Raw genomic sequence first — 16,055 nt, 5'->3', positions numbered from 1 at the left:
TTCGCTTAAAGTATTGTTGTTGCTGCTGTTGCAGTTTAAAAACTTGTTTTTTTTTTATATTTAATTTCTGATATTTCTTTAAATCATTATTGTAAGTTCGACGTCCACTTCAAATCAATGTCCCTCCCCCCATGAAAAATTCCTTCATGGAAAGATCCTTCCACATAACCCCAGCCCCACCCCCCCCACTCCCAGGAAAACTATTCCCTAAAAACATCAATATACTTACCAATAACCAATACTATATGTTAATATTGAGTAAAGTTCATAGCTTTCAGCCCTCCCCAGGGGAACTCGGGGGATTAAGTAATCCTAAAAGACATACTTATAATATTTTCGAACTTGCTGAACAAAATAGCTATCTCAAAATTTTGATCAGGTGACTTTGAGAAAAAATGAGCGTGGGAGGGGGCCTAGTTGCCCTCTATTTTTTTGGTCACTTAAAAAGGGCACTAGAACTTTTAATTTCCATTTCAATGAGCCCTCCCACGATATTCTAGGAGCACTGGGTTGACACGATCACCCCTGGAAAAAAAACAAATAAACAAGTACTTGTGATCTTTCTTCTGGCAACAAATGTAAAATTCCACATTTTTGTCGATAGGAGCTTGAAACCTCTACAGTAGGGTTCTCTGATACACAGGATATGATGGTGCGATTTTCATTAAGGTTATATAACTTTTAGGGGGTCTTTCCCCCTTTTTTCGAACATCAGCCAAATATTCTCAGGCACCTAACTTTTGATGAGTAGGATAAAACTTGATGAAACTTATATATTTGAAATCAGCATTAAAATTTGATTCTTTTGATGTATCTATTTGTATCAAAATACCGTTTTCTAGAGTTTCGGTTACCCTTGAGCTGGGTCGCTCCTTACTTACAGTTCGTTACTACGAACTGTTTGATAGTAGTCACGATTCTAGCTTAAAGGTTATTAAGTGAAGAAAAAACGAAAGCACAAGACTAATACAATGGTTGCCTTTTTTACTAATGTGCTCAATGTGCTATTATGAAGTTGTTGATGTGTTAATTATACTTACATTTTATCTGACAAAAATAAGATTTTTAGTGATAAAATAAGGCAGCCATATTTTGAGTACGACGGTGTGCCAGGTACTTACGCAATCCACGCACACAAAAATTAGTTGTTTGTAAGTTTATGAAACTGCAAAGAACAAAATGTAGCCTCGCTTATGCTTGCATAAAAGTTAATAAACTAGCGAATCCGATATTGGAAGGGTAGCCCCTCGTTGAAGTTTCCCAAACTCACAGTTGAAAATTCTTCAACCTAGCTAATACCTTTTAAATTGTAGGATAGATGTTAACCTAAAACTATAATAAGATATACAATACCTTAACTGTTTTAACAATTAATAAGCCAAATAGCAAATAAAAATTGGTACCTTACAAAGATCTGTGGATTCGTCTAATACAGAATGCCTCCTTTTTAATTCCTTAATTAGTTGGTATGAAAAGGTTCCTTTACTCATCAACTTCACCAACTGGCCCAACTTAACCGCTTCTTCAAGTCTTTCAGCAATAACTGCATCAGTTAGAATCACGTGTCCATTCTCACGTCCGTGGGATTTGCGGACTGCATGAGATATTCTTTCCACCGACGGTCGTTGCTTTTGTGACTTGATTTTTGAAATAGCTGCAGAAAGCCAATTGAACCAAGTTTCGCTATCCTTCATCTTTCCTATATGCAAAAAAACACACAGATTTAACAGGATTAAGGAATAAGAAATAGTTTAAGAAGTTTTGGTACGGTGCTTGTCTATTAAACGAAAGACACTCAAGACTTACGTTGAGTAAGATCTTACAGAAACCGGTTTCCTTTCTAGGATCGGGGTACTTTTGTATTATATGGTACACTCGAGAAGTGAAATTGGGTTAATCCTAATGCAATATACAAAAAAAATGATGAAAATACAATACTTCAGTCACAAGATTATGAAAAACTACAACAAAGAATTATGATAGGGGGCCGCAAAGAACGCATTATTTTAAATGCATAACTTGACGCAAACAAAATACCAAGGGCGGATCCAGGATTTTTTCGGGGGGGGGGGGGTACTAATTTTTGACTCAGTTTTCGACTAATTTTACTGATTTTTACCTAGGTTTTAATAATTTTCGCCTCGGTCAAAAATTTTGGGGGGGGGGGGGTTCAAACCGGGTAACCCCCCCCCCGGGATACGGCCTTGCAAATACCACCTCTATTTATTAAACATTTAATAAAAATATACCTAAAACGTAGATTTCATCTGATCGGGAAGGCGTCATAACATCTAACCGTCAGGAGCACTGTCAGGACGTCGACAAAATCCGTCATAAAATCGACAAAAAATCCGTCAGAACCACTAATCGTCACAACATCGACACGTCAGTTCATCGACAGTCACAATCGCTAACCTTCAGAACGTCGACAGTTACGTCGAACATCGACACGCCATAACATCTTAAAATGTTTTCATAACGAAAATCCGTCAGACCCACTAACCGTCAGAGCATCGACAGTCAGAACATCGACAGTCATAACATCTACACGTCATAACATCTAAAAATTTTTCATAACATCTAAACTTTTAAAACTTTTATGACTGTCGACGTTCTGACGGGTAGCGATTGTGACTGTCGATGAACTGACGTGTCGAAGTTATGACTTTCGACGTTCTGTGCTTGTGACGGTTGTTCGAAATGGTAACACCCCCATCTGAGCTAAGCCAATTTTCTTCAAATACTGACAGGCATAAACCGGTTATTGTCTGATCTGTAGATCCAAATTCTCGAGTGTGTACCATATAATACACAAGTACCGGGATCGATTATGATTTGCTTATTTTGAGTGATAAAACTACAATTTTTGTATAATTTAATTAAATATTTAATATTTAGGTGGTTAGGGGTTAGGTTAGATTATCTTAGGTATTTAATATAATGCGTTCTGCACGGCCTGTTTTCCATAATTCTTTTTAACAGTTTCCATAATTTTGTTTCTACAATATTATATTATCATCCTGTTTTGGCATATTTCATTAGGATTAATCCGACTTCACTTCTTAGGTGTGTTTCGTTTAACAGACAAGTACCTAAGTATTTTACAGGAACAGAGGACAGCAACTAAATATATTTGTTATCAACAGATTGATTTATATATATATATATATATATATATATATATATATATATATATATATATATATATATATATATATATATATATATATATATATATATATATATATATATATATATATATATATATATATATATATATATATATATATATATATATATATATATATATATATATATATATATATATATATATATATCTTCTTAAGGTGTGGTCGGGATATCACGTAAGTACCCATCTTTGTACACAAAAACCTTGATAATCACTAATATCTAAGATTTTTTTGTAAATCCCTCTGAAAAAAAAAATCCTGGATACAGCCCCGCGTTTGACTGAAACCAATTAACTATTAAATAAAAACGTTCTTTCAGGCACGACTTTTTTAACCTTTTTCCGACTGACTTTGAACCTATGTGTATTTGATCCCGATCCCCCGTTGAAAGACGATTGCCTATGCTAATACCATCGAGGGCCACTTACTTTCAAAGAGTATGTACAACAGATGGCGCACACCACTCCTAAGTGTAGTGTGCCACGATCGGTACAAAGTTTGCCACACATTCCTGCAATGTGTACCATCCTTCAGGAGGTAAAATGTTACAGAAGTGTGACATAAGATTGAACAAGTGGCACCGAGATGATGGAATAAGCATCCCTGGAATACCATATATTCTACTTTTTCTTAACTTGTTACAAGATCAAAATCAAATGCTTAAAGACAAAAATTCTTAAGTGGAAAATATACGAAACGCAGTTTGATTTCATAAACCGAAAAGGGGATTTGATATAAAAAAGTTAAAAGATACCTATTAAAAGATTCCTTGACTCGATAAATTAATTAACACAATGCCGAAATTCATAAACGAGTCTAAAAACAACAGTCGCCGACGGATTTATCGAGGTTCACTGACAACTATGAAGCCCCCCCCCTAGAAAAAGACCGACCAGTCATCCTCCATAATATAGCTGCTGCGCAATTACATACCGGAGTACATAATTTCATCAAGCCTCAAATGAACCAAATTAGTTAAATGAAGCTTTTGATATCTTTGATATCACCAGAGCTTTTGATATCTGAACTTTGAACTATTTTTAACAAATTGTTTATCTCAAAATTTTTATCTGAAACATTTGGGTAAAAAGGGTGGGGGGGCTATGTGTCCTTTGATCACTTTTGATTTATAAAAAGTGAACTAGAACTTTCAATTTCCAATCAAATGAGCCTTCTTTGAAGTTTATACGAGCATCCTTTCCATAAAAACCTTGTATGTCCCCAGGGAATAACTTAAAACGCCCGGGGGTTGTGTCGACATCAAATTTTATCTGATGCAATGGCTACTTCAAATTTTCTATCAGATATATGTGAAAAAAGAACTTGGGGGGGACTATTTGCCCTCCAATCACCTTTGACTCTTAAAAAGGCCACTAGAAATTTCAATTTCAAGTCGAATGAGCCCCCTTTGAAGTTTATATGACGACCCCCTTTATATGAAGTGCCTCTGGCAAAAAATAAATGGAGTGTGGAAGAAGCTAGCTGTCCTCCAATCACTTTTTACTTTTAAAAAGTGAATTAGAACTTTGAATTTCCAATCAAATGAGCCCTCTTAGAGTTTATAAGAGCATCCTTTCCATAAAAACCTTGTATGTCCCCAGGGCATAACTTAAAACGCCTGTCAACGGGCACGGGGGTTGTGTCAACACAGGAATTTTTGTTAGCTGAACTTTGAACTAGTTTTAACAAAATGTCTATCTCAAAATTTTTATGTGATGAATTTAGGGCGTGGAGGAGGGGGAGAGAGGGGAGGGGCGCTAGTTGCCCTCCAATCTCTTATGACTCTTAAAAAGTGAACAAAATTTTCAGTATCCAGTCAAATGAAACCTATCCAAGGTTTATACGAGCATAACTTCCATAAAAACCATATATGCCCCCAGAGCATTACTTACAACGCCTGCCTCCGGTCCCTGGCGGGTTGCGTCGACAAAAGAGTTTTTCTTATCTGACCTTACAACTATTTTTAATGAAATGGTTATTTTAAAAATGTTATCGCATAGGCTTGGGTAAAAAAGGGTGTGTAGGGGGTAGGGGGTTTGGCTAGTTGCCCTCGGATATCTTTTGACTCTTAAAAAGTGGACTAGAACTTTCAATTTCCAATCAAATGAGCTCTCTCTGAAGTTTATACGAGTATCTCTATCATAAGAACCATATACGCCCCCAGAAGAACACTTACAACACCTACCCCCCCGGCCCCGGTAAGTTTTTTTGACACTGGGGTTTTTGTTATCTAATTTTTGAACAATTCTTAAAAAACTGGCTGTCTCAAAATTTGTAGCGGCTGGGGTTGGGGAAAAAAGCGCGTGGGGGGGCTAGTTGCCCTAAAAGCTCTTGACTCTTAAAAAGTGAACTAGAACTTTCAGTTTCCAATTAAATGAGCCCTCTATGAAGTTTATACGAGTATCCCTTTTATAAGAACCATACATGCCATTAGGGCATAACTTAGAACACCTTCCCCCGGGTCCTAGGGGGTTGTACTAACACCGGAGCTTTTCTTATCAGACCTTTGAACTATTTTTTTTAACTAAATGTTTATCTAAAAATTTTCATCAGACGGGTTTCGAAAAAGAAGGCGGGGGGGGGGAGTAGTTGCCCCCTCGGATCTCTTTTGACTACTAAAAAGTGAACTCGAACTTTCAATTTCTAATCAAACGAGCCCTCTCTGAAGTTTGTACGAGTACCCCTTTCAAAGGAACCATGTATGTACCAGGGCAAAACTTATACCGCCTGCCCCCAGGCCCTAGGGAGTTGTGTCGACACCTGAGTTTTGTTGTCCGACTTTGGAACAATTTTCAACTTAATGGCTATCTCAAAATTTTGTCAGATGCAGTTGGGAAAAAGCTGCGTGGGGGGGGGCTAGTTGCCCTCCAGTCTCTTTTGACTCTCAAAAGCTGAACTATAACTTTCAATTTCGAATCAAATGAGCCCTCTCTGAAGTTTTTACGAGCATCCCTTCCATAAGAATCCTCCAGGGCATAACTTACAACGCCTGCCCTCAGGCCCTGGGGGGCTGTGTTGACCCCAGAGCTTTCGTTATATGATTTTTGAACTATTAAGAAATGGTTATCTCAAAGTTCTTAACAGATGGGTTTGAGAAAAAAGGGCAGAGATGGGGGGGGGTGGCTAGGTGGCCTCCAATCCCATTTGACACTTAAAAAGTGAAATATAAATTTCAATTTCCAATCAAATGTGCCTTCTTTAAAGTTTATACGAGCATCCCTTTCGTAAGAACCATATATGTCCCCAGGGCATAGCTTACAACGCCTGCCCCCAGGACTGGGAGGTTGTGTCGACACCGGATTTTCTTATACAATCTATGAACTATTTTTAACCAAAAAGCTATCTCAAAATTTTTATTGGATGCATTGGATGCATATGGGAAAAATAGACATGGGGGGCTGGTTACCCTCCGATATCTTTTGATGCTTAAAAAGTAAACTTGGACTTTCAATTTCCAATCAAATGAGCCCTCTCTAAAGTTTAACCTGACAAGTAACCTGACAAGTACAGTTTCTCTGTCTACAATTAGCCATGTCTTGATGCAACCATATGCAACCTACTGCAAAATACTTGATAACTTTAATTCATTATCAAAGGACTCAACGTAAATAATCCACGGTCGAGAATGTGGGGCTGACAAAGCTGTCTATAAAAAGCTTATATGCCCCCAGGGCATAACACAACCCTTGCCCTGAGGGCTGTTGGGGGTTATCATCCTTGAAGACCTAATTTCCAGAATTTTCAACTACGTTGAACAAAATGGCTATCCCAAAATTTTGATTGGATGTGTTGGGTGAAAAGGTGGGCGTGAGAGGGGGGTTTGTTGCCCCCCAATCACTATTGACTATTGAAGAGAAAAAGAGAATAAAGGATTTTATAAAAAAAAAACATTAACAACAAAACCCGAAGTTTATTAAACTTGTATGGGCAGACATCACCCTTTACAAAACCTTACGTACACAAATACTACCAGCCATCCTTAGCCCCCCCCCCCCAAAAAAAAGGGCAAAAAATAATAATAATAAAATAAATAAATAAAAATAAACGAAATAAATTAATTTCTAAAAATCATTCTTCTATTCTACCTCCTCGTCGCCCTCCCAAAAAAAGTATATCAATCACTTGAGAGAAAATTCACCCAACAAGGATTAAAACTCATATGTAGACAAACACCGTCCTTTTAATTTACTGCGAAATTCATTTAGCTAATCAATTGTTGAAATTTCCTGAGGTAATGGTTCCCACAACCGAGGGCCAAAAACGGATCGCTTTGTAATAACCTGAGGTCGCCGAACTAGTGTTGATGCTCTAGTCGAGTAATTATAAAAATTAACACCACTTGTAAACATTTCCCTAAAACACTCAGGTAATAACGCGTGTGTATATTTAAACATAAAAAGAGGATTATAAAAACGGAAGAATCCAGCTATCGGTAATATATTTACTTGATTATATCTATGTCTAACAGACATTTTATGATTATCTCCAGTTAAAACACGTAGGGAATTATTTTGTAAACTTCTAAGGGGACGAAGGTGAATTAAAAATGTACTTGACCACACAAGACAACCATATAGAAGGTATGGGTGAACAAAAGAAAAATAAAGCAATCTCATAATATCTTTCTGAAAAAAGTGCTTCAGTTTCCTCATCATCCCAACATTTCTTGCAACCTTGCCACTAACACATGAAATATGCTCTTTGAAGTTAAGGCACTCAACAATAATTACCCCTAGATACTTTGTCGAAACTTCCCGAGGGAGAATATTTTCACCGAACTGTATTTTGTCAATCCAAGGGTAGTAATTGCTACTTCTCCCACACATTACAAAATGGGATTTTGCATGGTTTAGCTGAAATCTGTTAACCCTCATCCATTTTTCAATGTTTAACATGCCAGTCTGAAGATTCTGTATAAGCATTTCCCCGGTTTTTGCAGCAACAGTTAGATGCGTGTCATCAGCAAAATCCGGCAAAATAGATTTTGATGCTCCAGTTTCATTACATTTTAAATCAAAAGACAGTCCATTGATAGCATTTCGCAGGTCATTAATATATATAAGAAACAGTAGTGGCCTCAAAACAGACTCTTGAGGGACACCGAATTCAACACTTTTAACTTGCGATTTGATTTCACCAGCACTGACAAACTGCTTTCGATCTTGGAGAAAAGATTCCAATAGACGATAAAACATACCTCGAAAACCACAATTCCTCAGCTTCACCAGAAGAATTCCATGGTCCACTGCATCAAAGGCTTTCACAAAGTCCAAAAAAACAGATGCAACTTTCCACCCTTGGTCCAGAGCATCGTTCACAAGAGCTTGATCTGTCGACATTGCTTTACGGAATCCAAACTGGGTTTTACTAAAATACTTTTTATTCCCAAGAAAATCAACCATCCTGCCACTAATCAATTTTTCAAAAACTCTCGGTAAAACTGGCAGCAATGAAATAGGCCTATAATCGTTCGGCAAATTTTTCTCCGCCCTTAAAAAGCGGAGCCCCTCTAGCAATTTTCATAAAATCGGGAAGAACACCAAATTTTAGGCACATATTAAATAGAACACAAACCTGGTCGCATATTTCCGAGAAAACATACTTAAGTACACGCAATGAAAGGAAGTCAGCACCCGAAGCATTATTTCTCATGTTCCACAATGTGGTACGTAATTCACTAGCAGTTACTGGTTTCAGATATGCAGATACATCACTTTCCTCGGGTAAAAATTGGTGGTATGTTCCATCCTCAGAAAATTTTGTTGTGGAGTTCGCTATCCGTTTACCAACAATAGAAAAATGGTCACACAGATTATCTACAATCGAAGCATCAGTGTTGAAATTTTCAGGTAAAATTGAACATTTGGAAGGGCTCATAACAGACTGAATTACTCTGCACGTTTGCCTGGGATTACCTGCACTTTTTATACACTCATTTCTATAATAATTAGTTCTCGCTGTTCGTAATAGGTTATTGAGTTCACAATTATATTTCTTGTATCTCACTTTCACCTCAGGAGACACTACAGAATATTTATATAGCAGTCTTCGATTTGATATGGCCTTCATCAGTCCTCCAGTAATCCAGGGTTTTCTAGGGGTAACATGAGAAGCCGGCTGTTTAATAACTGTACAACTTTCTTTTAGTAATTTAGTTATTTCTGAATACCACAATGAAAACTTTTCATTCACTTGCAGATCACTACTTTCTAAAAAGTCAAATTGAGCGTTCTTTAATTTTCTTCTGAATATGTTAAGAGCCTCAGCATCCATTTTCAATGCAGAAATTTGTGGTGGTATATTCGTAGCTGTAGGAACACCAAACTCTCTAATAACAACAAGAACACCAAAATGGTCAGAAACATCATTCAAAATAACATCAGCAAAATCAAACTTCACATTAACAAATATATTATCCAAAAGTGATTCTGAGCGCAAAGTCACTCGATTACATATATTAACTGTCGGTCTTAAACCGTAACCCAACATAACATTTAAAAAATCACCAACTCTCGGGTTTACATTTACTGAAAATAGATCAAGATTAAAGTCTCCACAAACAAAGCATGGGCGATTTCAACCTGACAGCTTATCCATTTGCCGCTCCAGCAAATCACTAAATTCCTGCACATTTCCAGATGGAGGTCGATAAACAACCACCACAAAGAAAAATTTTCCTGACTTACAAAGTTCAACCACCATTGATTCAAAAAACCATCTCTTTATTCGCACGTAGATCATTCCGTATTTTCATTGTAATATTCTTCCTACAATATAAAGCCAATCCACCATGTAATTGTGATTCCCCATTCTGCGTCACACAGTCATAACTATCAATTTCAAGTAGACTCATTGTATGATTACGAAGCCACAATTCATTCAATGCAAGCAAATCCAACTCAGAAAACTTACATAGTTCTGTTAAAAAATTAAATGAACTAGAAAGACCTTGAAAATTCAAATGGAAAATGCTCAAACTTTGCTGACCCATAGTAGATTTATTTCCAATATCAACTGGAAATTTATGTTTAACCACTGGAAAACCCCCCATCGTTTCCTTCATCATAATCCAAATTTAAGACCCCTTTCCCCAGAACATCCCAACTCAACGAATTTCTCTTAAGTTTTTTTCAATCTATTATTGTCACAATCCAACTCATTTTTTCAAGACACAAGCTTAGGAGGCAAAGGAGGAAACTCAGAAAAATTAACTCTACTTACAACAACCACAAGTGATCTCTAGTATCCAGGAGGGCCGCAATTAATAACAAAAGAAAAAAACTGAAAAAAGAGAAAATAAATTAAACTAACTGCCTTTTCATCATAAATAACAAGTAGAACAACATGGAACCCTCCATACAAGACAGTAGAACGCGCTCCACAATCTCGTACAAAATCCTCCCCGCCGCTCCACCCACTGCCCATACAACATAACAAAAAAAAAACTCATGGAAAATAAAAAATCTCACTCAAATTAAAAAAGACAGGATAATGCAATCGAAGAAAATATAATTGGTTTTCTTCATCAGGCACATACTTGTGCTAGTGCCGCTAACCACGATAACAAAATTAATTTAATAATAGCCAAAAAATGACTCTTAACTTCAAAACAAGCAAATGAAATGCTAGAATCAACAATCAAGTAGCTCGGGTATTGGCTCATTATACATATATTTCACTTTTCCAACACCTTCTCTCTCAATCTGAATGAAGGGAGGAACAGTATTAGATACCCAAGCTGGAATACTCTTTCTACTCAATTTAGATTTAAGCTAAGTTCTCACTGCCCAGATTGCTGTTCTCACTGACCAGAAATCTGGTCAGATTTTCGTCTCCAGAATTCTGGCCAGATTTTTTTCCCAGATTTTACTGTTTTCTGACCAGATTTTTCGATCAGATCGAGTTTGATATTTTCTGGCCAGAAAAAAAATCTGGTCAGATTTTAGCCTTAAAAGTAGTTCAAAGCATGGTTGATGTAGCTGAAGAACAAGCAGATATTTAAAGATCACTCAGAAAACGACAACCACCAACCAAGATCAAGGTAAAAAACTGAAGAAGCTGACTTCACAAGAATATTAGAGAAAAATTCGTTGGAGATACATGAGAAGGTGTAGATTAGTTCCCCCTGATAAAAACAACTTTTTTTTTACTGTATTTTATTTAGTCAATTGGGCTGTAAAGTTGCACAGATAGCCTACTGTCCAGTAGAAGCAGGGTATAAGCAGCTCACTTCTTACTGTATATCCCAGTTCTATTGGTAGGGCCTCTGTACCCCACACTACAGTGGGAACTAAACTGCACCTTTATTTAGGTAACCTGACTTTGTAGAAGTAGAGCTCAATCAGTCTAGTACAGAAATATGATGGGGAGAAAAGGCCATAAATGTTTCAGCAAATTCAAAAGTTACAGGACTCTCTTAAATTATAAAATTGTCACAGGTTTGAGATGACATCATAATCATAAATCTAATGCTCCATCACATTAATCGATGAATATAGTAGTTAGGCAGAAATCAGAATGCGCCAGGGGTGTTGCATAGGGGGTGTGTAGGGGGGAGGGATGCAGCACCCCTGGTGCTACCTTTAGAACACGAGTTTCTAGGAACCTCTTAACACCAATAAGTTTTTTTTTTTTCAAGGGTAGCTAATTTGCTAATTAGTAAGGTAATTAGCTAATTTCAGATATTTTAAAAGAACACCAGTTTCTAGGAACCTCTTAAAAACAATTACTTTTTTTACATAAAAATTTGTTTCAGAGTCAACTGGCGAGTGAGTTCCAACCCAGTTACCATGGTAAGCTACCATAGTAAGCTCCTTACCCTGCAGAGCAGCATGGTAAACAAAAAGTTACTATGGTAACTAAAATCAAGGGAAAAATGTCAGGTTGGAACAATAGTCATGGTAACTCTATGTTAAGGAGAAGAAGGTTGGAACGGATTTGCTAACTTTTTTTTCATGTTTGCTTACCATGGTGAGTAGGTCGGAACTCAGCATAAGTCAACTGATATTACAATATATACTGTAAATATGTTATAATGTAATAATATAATAGTGTAATCTGTACCCTTTTTTCTTTTTAGGCATAAGAACCAGAGCTGAAGCCAGCTGGTACCTTGCAAACCCCTAGGATACCATTATCGTCATGGAGGACAAAATAAAATGGTCTGACAGTGACATTGAACTCCTTGTCAACACCTGTATCAACTATCCATGGCTATGGAATTCTTCTAGAGAAGACTACAAAGATTGTAGGAAGAAGAAAAACTCTTTTGCAGCCATGGCAGAATCCGGGATTTTGTTTTCAGATTATGGACTGCCTGTTCAGAATCTTGCATACATTTTGAAGAAAAAGTTTGACATTCTAAGAGATACTTATATGAAGTGTAGACGCAGTGAAAAAGGTAAAAGTGGAGATGGTGCAAAAGTAAACAGAAAAACATGGAAGTATTTCCACCTTTTCAGCTTCATGACAGAGACGGGTCAGCTAAGAAAAACTGTGGACAACATGACTGAGCCTCTGCAGATTGCTTCTGTTAGTGAAACTTTGACCAGGATAGATACTTCAATTGATGATGAAGACGAATTTACTCAGCATATAGAATTGAGCTCAGAAGAGTTTGAGCAGACAGCAGAATCTCTTTTTCAGCCGTCAAAAAGAGCTAGGATAAACTCCGCGGAGAATCAGCAGTCTGAAACCTCATCATCATGTATGTCACCTTTAGCTCCCATCCAGCCTGAACGACAGCGCAAAACATCCCAAGAGCCATGTGGTAGTAGTGGAGGTAACAAGACTCAGAATACTCCTGGAGGTAGCCAGGCACATACAGACATTGACCAAGAAATTGTCAAAGCTCTTTCGTCTTTACAAGAGAAAAAAACACCCAACTTACATTTTAGCCAGTACATCTGTAGCGTGTTGAACGGTTTGCCAAAAAAGCACAAGCAGCGGCACGTCATGAAATTTCTGAAGTGCTTAAAAAATATGAAAGTGATGACCAGGAAATGAGTAATGTGTTTGTGTAATTTCTTAGTTTACAACTAGACTCTATGGTTGATTAGACCTATGGTTGGCAATCCTGCTATGGTTCAGATATACAAAGACATGCTTCAAAGGCAAGTGAGTTAGAGCGGCTTATGGCTATGCAGCAGAGCATTCAAAAGCGGTAGGAAAGTATATTGAAAAAACTAGTGCCTATGTAGAAGAATAGTATCCATATAAATTCATTTCAGTGCAGTTCTTTGCTCTGAGTTTTATCAGTATGCAAAATCTCAATACCCCAACATTTTCTACTGCACTCACTCATGCTTAGCTCTTTTTTCTACTTTCGAATGCTTGTTATAGTGGACGAGCTCGGATGCTGCATAACTACCGTATCCGTTTTTTTCTTTTTTTCCTCTGTCAAGACTTCCGTAGTGCAAATATTGATGCCTTGACGTATTCAAAAGTTGGATATAGATTAAGGGCGAAATCGAAAGTTATTTTTAAAGCCGGTTGTTTCGAAAATCTTCATTTTTACTTTAGGACAGTGGCTAAAGACATGGAAATTGTGCAATTTCTTTTTTTTTCTTTTTCTTTCAGGCGAGAAAAGTTCAGTGTCAAGTATGTCCACTTTTTCACGCCATATTCTTTCCAAAACAGATTGTGCCTAACGTAGCGGCTTAGAAAGAAAAGCGGTTTTGGGGAGAGTAACGAAATATGTTTATGGATTCTAAAAATGAACAAACAAATTTAAGGCCTAAACAGTCGTTGAATTAGTTGAGATAAGTTTTTGCTGGAAACTATGCATCTGGATTGCAAGCTAGGCAATAAATTTAATGGTATTCAGCGCTTCGCGTTAACTTTGGTTTCTCAACGGAAAGATTACGGTTCAGAAGTGTTATAACTGTGTCGCACATTGACCCAAACATTTATGTATAGCTTGTGCTTTGTACTTTGTACTATACTTGTGCTTTACTGAAAGTTAGTTTTTATCTCAGTATTAAACAGTATTTTATCTCACTATTAGAAAAAATAGTCGCTATTTAACAGTTGCCAGTCATTACTATCAATTATCCTCCCCTGAACCCATGCAGCATATTTATCTGATAAATTTACCAGCAATATATTGAAAGCAGGAAAATCCACCAGAAAAAGCGAAATAAGCCGTTTTTACTATAGACTTTATTCTTTACTATAGAAAAGTAACTAAACTACAGCCAGAAATAGACGCACACATTTACACATTCATTTCTGATAGTTAATCACACAACTGTGAGTGTGATAAGTTTGCATACAGCCTGCTGCTACAACACAACACTGACCTACTCAGGAATGCGGCCTTGACTCACTCTACTCAGCTGCCAAGGAACACTTCCTTCTGGCGTCATGAAGTAGTCTCGAAATTTGTCACGGGCATGTTTGGCAGCTTCAGCTGGGTTTCGTGCTGCTGTTGAGACAATTGGTAACAGCCCATTTACTTGCTCTTGTCTCCACTGCCCCAATGTTATAACACCGTCAGTTTCTGTGTCAACGAAGTTAGCACTAACATACCTCGAGTGTCTCCGTGGAGTTGTAAGATCTTTGGCACGCAAGTAATTATATAGGCAAACACAAATGTGTATGACCTAGTCCATATTCTCAGGCTTTGCATTAATTGCTTCTCTGAACATTCTCCACTAGGCACCAAGAATTCCAAATGCATTTTCCATTATCCTTCGTGCACGAGAAAGCCTGTAATTGAAAATTTCCTCTGGTACTGGAAGGTGATCACCAGGATAGGGTCTAAGTAAGTTTGTTTTCAAGGGGAAAGCTGCGTCTCCAACAATCACATATGGTAAGTAGGTGGCATTTCCTGTATCAGTCGTATCACTGCCTGGAAGATCTAAAGTACCAGCAATCACTTTCTTACCAAGAGTTGAATTGCCAAACACAGAACCATCACTTTGCCGGCCATAACTGCCTATGTCAACATAGACAAATCGATAGTTAGCATCGCACATAGCCATCAACACTATGCTGTGGAACTGCTTGTAGTTGAAATATTGTGACCCCGAATTTGGTGGAGCCTGGATTCTAATGTGCTTCCCATCAATAGCTCCAACACAGTGTGGGAAGTTCCATTTTACTGCAAACTCATGGGAAATTTCCTTCCAGTCAGATTGCTCACTGGAAAATCATACAAATAATGGGGACAGCACTTGGCAGATTGCATTCAGTGTTCCATATAATTTAGTTGGCAATCTACCTTCCCAGGAAATATGTGAAGCTTTGGTTTCTCTGTGTACCACCAGCTGCAAGATGTCTTAATGTCACTTCAAGCCTTTCTTTAGGTCAAATAGCTGTTCTGAAGTTTGTATTTTGTCTTGCAATATATGGTGTAACCAGACCAAGCAGGTTATCAAATTGCTTAGGTGACATTCTGAAATAGTCATGAAACCAATCTGCATCTTTCAAACGCAGGTTATTGATTAGTAGGTTTGAAGCACCATTTTCACTTCTCATTTTTAAAAAGTCTCTGACCCAAAATTTTCTTTTTCTCATAGTCTCTGAGGCTTGTAGGCCTTTTCTCTTCTTTCTCCTTCGAAGTAAGCACAAGAGCAAAACAGTTGTAGCCTCATGATCCATTTTTTGAATCTTACGCCGATTTTTCCGATGGCCAGAAAAAAAAAATCTGTCCAGAAAAATTATCTGGACAGTGAGAACTGAATTCCGGTGTGAACATGCGGAATTCCCAGATTTTTTTTATGGACAGAAAAAAAATCTGCCCAGAAAAAAAATATGGGCCGTGAGAACCAGTCTTTAGTCTCGTAAAGTCTCTTCCGCGCTTCACGAACACACAATGGAGCATCATCGCTGACGTAAACATTTTTCATAGCTGTATTGAAC

The 16,055-nt window shown here is 37.4% G+C and overlaps 1 protein-coding gene across 2 annotated transcripts in view; it reads right to left on the bottom strand.

The window, feature by feature from the left end:
* LOC148949727 (uncharacterized) overlaps nucleotides 1-16,055 on the bottom strand; it is an 86,379-nt gene that overhangs the window by 12,419 nt on the left and 57,905 nt on the right. For both annotated transcript variants that reach the window (XM_089093698.1, XM_089093699.1), the window contains exon 6: nucleotides 1,404-1,699. In XM_089093698.1, the coding sequence (XP_088949824.1) occupies nucleotides 1,404-1,699 (296 nt within the window). The remainder of the gene's footprint in view (nucleotides 1-1,403; nucleotides 1,700-16,055) is intronic.

Source organism: Artemia sp. Qi Xiang Cuo, chromosome 8 (genome assembly GCF_049724085.1).
Source record: "Artemia sp. Qi Xiang Cuo chromosome 8, ASM4972408v1, whole genome shotgun sequence".
Classification (NCBI taxonomy): Eukaryota; Metazoa; Arthropoda; class Branchiopoda; order Anostraca; family Artemiidae; genus Artemia; species Artemia sp. Qi Xiang Cuo.
The sequence above is the reverse complement of the archived record's forward strand: the minus strand, read 5'-3'. Positions and strand labels throughout refer to the sequence as shown.